This window comes from Colletotrichum aenigma (assembly GCF_013390185.1).
Source record: "Colletotrichum aenigma strain Cg56 chromosome Unknown KSG_Cg56_contig12, whole genome shotgun sequence".
In the NCBI taxonomy this organism is placed as follows: domain Eukaryota; kingdom Fungi; phylum Ascomycota; class Sordariomycetes; order Glomerellales; family Glomerellaceae; genus Colletotrichum; species Colletotrichum aenigma.
In genome coordinates, this window is record NW_023500918.1 from 222,206 (window position 1) to 228,205 (window position 6,000).

At 55.0% G+C, this 6,000-nt stretch overlaps 1 protein-coding gene across 1 annotated transcript; it reads left to right on the plus strand.

Annotated features, from left to right (window-relative positions):
- Positions 1-2,064: 2,064 nt before the first annotated feature.
- CGCA056_v014988 (uncharacterized protein) lies at positions 2,065-2,685 on the plus strand (the record flags this gene model as incomplete). Its single annotated transcript, XM_037330230.1, has 2 exons — positions 2,065-2,159; positions 2,220-2,685. The coding sequence occupies 2 exons, from the start codon at positions 2,065-2,067 to the stop codon at positions 2,683-2,685; spliced, it is 561 nt and encodes a 186-aa protein (XP_037171370.1).
- Positions 2,686-6,000: the final 3,315 nt, after the last annotated feature.

Here is a 6,000-nt window from a genome sequence, read left to right on the forward strand (position 1 = left end):
GTTGCGATACCGGTTTGTCTGCTTGTGGGAGAGGCGGCAAGCTCGCGAGGAGGCAGGAGCCAGGCGCCGACAGCTGTGCGAGAAAGTAGCTTCATCTTCGAGGGACCGAAAGCTAGAGAAGCAACAGTCGAGCAAGAGGTTCTGCTGTGAAAAGGCGGAGGCGAGGGCGCTGATGGAAGTCCGAGGCATTGTTGCTGCGGCCAATTTTGGTTGGGTTATTTGGGATTGCAAAACCTCATGATGTCACCGTGGGCCGGTGCGATGGCAACACATGGCAGAGTTCCAAGCGATGTCGGAAATCAAATTCAACTTCAACCCGTTCGTCGGGCTTGCTTGTCTCCGGGGTCTATCGGCATCAAAGTACGGGCGCAGAAGTCAGGAAGCTGCCTAATCATGGAAGGCGGGTTGTCCAACTCTACCTGGTCATGCGGGCTGCGCTTGCGGGAAACAAGCCGCCCCGCACTCAATTCCTTGTGTGTGAAGTTAAAGGTAACAGAGGAGCAACCTGTGGGTCATTGGAAGACGATGCGGCAGATGGAGCGTCTGCCGGTGTGAGTTATTGGAGCGGGAGGTTTTGGAAGGCATGGACGTGGAGTTGCTTGTGGAAGCGTGTGGGAAGGGACTTTCTTTTGCCGCGCTTGAAAGATCCCGCTTCAGTGGCAGCTTTGGAGGAAGAGCTCCTGGGTAGGCATGGGAGCTTCACATTAGGGAAGGAGTGAGCTTTGGGAAAGAGTGGGAACTTGTAGGATCCTTTTTGTGGGTCTGGCTTCACATTCAGATCAAATCCCCTGGACTTTCCGTGTTCTCAGCGAACTACGTACCTCGCAGGGGATGGCTGAGTTGAGTGGGAGCTTTCTGGGAAGGAGCTTTTGGGGTGGAGTGGGCTGCTGCCATTGCGCCGGCGCAGTCTTATGGGGAAATGCAAACACAAACACTATACCCACTAGAAAGGGGACGAATCTCTGGAAGGTCGGTTTTCTGGGAGGACGATTTTCTAGGAGGTCGATTTTTTGGGAGGTCGATTTCCTGGAGGAGGGGCAGCCTCTTCTGTCTTATGGGTTAGATGTGGGGCAAGATAGGTACGTATCTCACAAGTTCAGAGGGGCGCCACTGCCACAGCGGGTCGGTGCACTGATTGCCTCAAGAGTCCAGTGGGTACTTTTTGATTACGTCAGATGTCCCCAGCACCATCGGCGCCACGCCTCGGAAGGGCCGCCAAGGTTAATCAGTCTCCGGCGCAGACACCTGGCCCCTGCCATGGGCTTTCCTCCCGATCGCCTTCTCTCGACAACCTGACATCAGCCCCCATCAAGCCAGCTGTACGACCGTGCGCACTTCTGGGGCAAATCACATTGAGCGGGGCCACTTTACGAGGCAAGTTGCAAGTCGAAGGAGATGCACTCAAAGGTGGGAGGGGACTTTTGGGGGGAATGTAGTGTCTGAGTCCGAAAGCTCCCACGGCAGGCCGGCCGGATGCACCAGTAGTGAGTTTGGAGTGGTGAACACGCCAGCATCCTGGAGAAAGGCCAATAATGGCATCGGTCGCCTTGCGGACTTGGGCATTCTGCTGGCTGGCACCAATGGCACCAACCGCGTAGGATGACGAACCTCAGGTCCGGTACTGATTTTCCTGCGGTGCATCAGCACTCGTGTTGCTGTGGGCGAATGCTGAGGATGCACCGCAATTAAGAAGTACTCTGGCAACACTGTGAAGTCTGGTCAGTAAACTGGGCTGTTGTTGTTGTACGAAAGTTCGTACCTTCCCAGACAATAAAGCGGGCCAGCGTACCTACCACACACTCAGACACGCGGAAGGCACCTACCCAAATTGGACACGGCGCTCCCACTTACTGGCTGACTGGTTAGCCCTCCACCCTACAGCACGCACGACTGCCGATCAACTCAATTGCGACGCCTCGCTTCTCATCAGTTCTCAACCACCAAGGCCTGAATTGCGACGAGGCACCTCCTTCACAACCAGTTTCACCCTCCTTCCGAGGCAAAGAAGCACCATCCCCCGCACGATTCCACTACCGAACTCAACAATCCAGCCAAACATCCGCCATGTCGAAAGCTGCCTCCAACGACAACCAGCACTGCCATTCAGGCCTGGGGTGCCCCATCACCAACATCAGCGACCACCGCTGCACCTCGCCCATGTCCGCCATCGAACTCCTCGTGCACTAGGGCTGCCACGCCGGAGGAACGACTTGGGCCAGGGAGAAGAAATTGTGGGACAGCCGCGACCACAAGGAGGCTGTCTTGGCATACTGGTCGCCGGACGGAGTCAACACGCGATCCGAGAAGCTTGGCCTGGACCCCGTCAAAGGTCCTTTTGTTCTCGAATGCATCATCAGCAAGATGGCCTGGAGTCGAGACTACGATACCGATGAGGAGGAGGAGCAAGAGCCCGATCGTCGCTCGACCGAGGACAGCGATGTCAACGACGGCGGCGTTGCAGACGGCGAGGACCTCGACCTAGACAGCGATGATAATTCACACGGGGACGAAGAGGATACCGACAGCAGTGATAAAGAGGATGAGTACTTGGTGGAGTACGTCGGGTACAGTCCCATTTGGCTGCCTGCTCACCAGGTGTGCCCCGATGCAATCAAGAATTGGAAGGGAGCCAGGGTTCCCGCTGGCGGTCTTCGGCCGCTGCCAGGCACAGGAAACATGGCATGACTCCCATGACAAGACGGTTTGGCAAACCAGTCGGATTGTTTGAACAGTTGGGATGTGATTTCAGCCAGGGTGGGGATTTGACGGCGCAGAGGATCAGACGGAGGTGGCACAGATGACGGGCCTCAAATGGGATTGATGTCACGACAAAGACGTTGCAAGTAGTGTTCCATGGCTTCAAATACATACATGCTGGCAGCAGCAATGTCTGGCAGTCAAATTCAATCGATTTACAGACTGTACGATGCCTTCCATGGTCACCGAGATGTGACGTGGGATGAAATGGCAGGGAACATGCATGGATACCTATTTCATTGCTAGGTGAATGGAACGGGAATGGGTGCGTCGCCTGACTGGCCACAGGACAACAGAATTCCCCTCCTCGACCTCAGTGGGAACTCTTCCAATGTGACACTTGAGTGTCCCCACCAGTGACGTGACACTTCCTTAGAGGAAGACAGATTTGACTTGGGCGCATTAATTTTGGAAGGATCAGAGCAGGCAGGCACTTCGTGGGTACGCATCGCATCGTCTGAATAGCCACGTCCGAAAATCTATGAGCTGCCGACCAGTCACACACCGTTGGTGCACTTCGGTCGATGCAACCCCAAAGTACTGAGATAGCCGGCACAAGCTTCTGGTGCTGGAATTTCCGAACCAAAGCCCCACGTCTCAGTTGAGTGACTAATTATACTAACCAACGCAGGCTGTGTCTGAACCAGTGCGCTTCAGCTGGAGCTTGCATCGCGCGAAATACGCCGCGAATCGTCATCCAGCACGTCACAGCTAGACTATCTGAAGAGCTGGTGATCTTTATTCCACGCTCAACTTCATTACTCTCCGCAACATGCGGAGGACAGCGGCCTCGTTGAGCCAGGCAGCTGCAGTCCCGGTGTGTGTGGTCTCCAGGATGAGCCCCACCGAAACAAATGTGCCGATGAACGACAGGAGAATCAGAAATTTCGTCTGTGCCTTCCTTCAGAAGGCACCGTAGGGGCTGCGGGGCTGTGCGGGAAGGGCCTGCCGTTGCAACGTTGGTGCAGTGTGCCGTCTAAGTAGGCACGAAATGTGAATGGAAGTCACCGATGTGACTGCCAGCTCCAGAAGGACCTTCCATGCCCTCTTGGCTCGGACATCACATTTTTTGGTGGGCGGAATGTGAGGCTTGTCCAACCTGCCAATCTTGCTAATCGCCGATTTTACCACCTGCCGACTTTTTCACTTGTTGATTTCACTACCTGTCAATTCTCACGCTTGGCAGACCTCTGCCGCGCCTGCGTACTTCTGCCACACCTGTCGACTTCTGAGACCTGCAGACCTCTGAGGCCTCCAGACTCCTGCCGGGCACAGCCTCTACTATCTGCGACTACCCCCTCCAGTTCCTGCCCCTAACTGCATCGTGACCTGCCTCATGGCGCACCAGCTCTCGTGCCTGCAGAATCTGTTCTTGCGCGTCCATCAGGGAGGCACCGAGCTCGACAACTCAACCCGACCGCTGGCATCTGTCTCCCCAAAACAACCACCCATCTTCCCAACGACATTCGATCCATGGTCACCACATCGTAACTGTTCCCATCTTCCGGTATTATGCATACTCCCTCCATCACTCCAAATCGGACGCAACTAACATTCGCTAGTTTTCAGGGGTTTTTCTCTTTATCGACTACCTCCCGCCGGGCCGAACCGATGCACGCTCCCCACCGGGATTGAGAAGAAAGGCTGAGGGAGCAGCGACCTATATGTTCACATGGTCAAGAGAAGGTGCAGTGACTACCGAGCTCCTCTGCAAGGAGTTGAGCAGATACACGGGCTCCCCCGCAAGGGTTGAGCAAAGACACAAAGGCTGAGGGAGCAGCGACCAATATGTTGATAAGGCTTCTGGGGGAACAAGCTCCTTACCTGAGATTGAGCACGATACCGCGACCGAGATTCCTCCGGGCCGAGCGAAAGGTTCAGCTCCCGACCCCGATCGCCGCCGATCCACCAACATTTGCACTCGTGGCAGCGACCGAGCTAATGGCATTCCTTCTCAACCGTCAAGGGAAGGCTGTCGGACTGGCGGCCGACTCTTGACGCTGTACTGCATGGTCTCAAAATTGCAGTCAAAGACACCACAGTTGCGTGGATGACATGGAGACCGCCTACTCCATACTATCTCTATCACGGGAGGCGGAGAGCATCTCATGCCGCGTCGAGCGCTGTCCCTAGAGCAACATCATCCACGGCGTGGTGTTGAGCATCTCAAGTGCACAGAGTGACCCTGACAAGGATGATGGACGGACCAGTGTCCTGAACTCGCCACTTTGTAGTCCAAGATGATCGAGTTGCTTCCATTCCAAGTGTCCATCAATTCACATGTCGTCCTTTTCGCCCGGTGTGGTCGTTTTTTGCCGGCTTTGTTATCGTTTCTCTTCCCCACCTCACCTGCATTCGAGGGCAAGCGCTCCTAACAAACAGAATTCGTTGGGTGATCTACGCCTGCTGCAACATCACTGGTTCGCACTGCCCTCCATACACAGCCAGAGAGTTGACAGATGGATGCCCACGTGGTGCGTTCTACAAGTAGAGATCGCCAGATCATCGTTGTAAGGGTGCGCAGCCCCTACCCGTCTATCTCTGGAGCGTTGGAGCGCTGCTCCTGAAGCTCCAAAGGTCAATGGTCCTTCAACCCTCGCAATTCCCCGCTGCCGTGCGCATACATAACAATTGCCGGGAAGATTATCGCAAAGTTGCGGAGCCGTCGATCAGCTCAGACCGCTCACTTCCGGACTTCTTGCAACTCGGCTCCAACCGCAGCTCGTCGGCGCAGCGCATGCGCATACGCAATGAGTCAAATGACTCAACTCTGGCGTTTTTGCTTCCACGAGCCGTAGCGAGCCCCATCCCCCGTCCCCCGCCATGCATCACACGTTTCAGATAATCTTGGTCTACAATCAAACGGCGTCGGCTCATCCTCATGTTGCCATGATATCAGACTACCCATCATGCCTTCTGCAATTCTTGCGCTCGCAACAGAGCTGTTTTCGGGCATTGACGCGCTCCGCATGTTATTTGGGAAGACTATCAAGCATGATTCAAAATTGATGTGTGAACCCATCGTCTGTGTATTCGTCCCCATGCCATCGCTGTAGCGACACCTTGCTCTCCTTCCTTCGTCTGGGAGTAGGCGCATGGTCCTCATCAACGGGGTCTTGCATCTCACTTCGCCTTATCTACACAATCCACGTACTTTTATCAGGTCTCAGTCGCCTCTACTCCATTTTCAGTTTCTCTCTGTTGCTCCCTGTCTTGCGTGGGGCTGTCTTTTGGCGCCGTCTT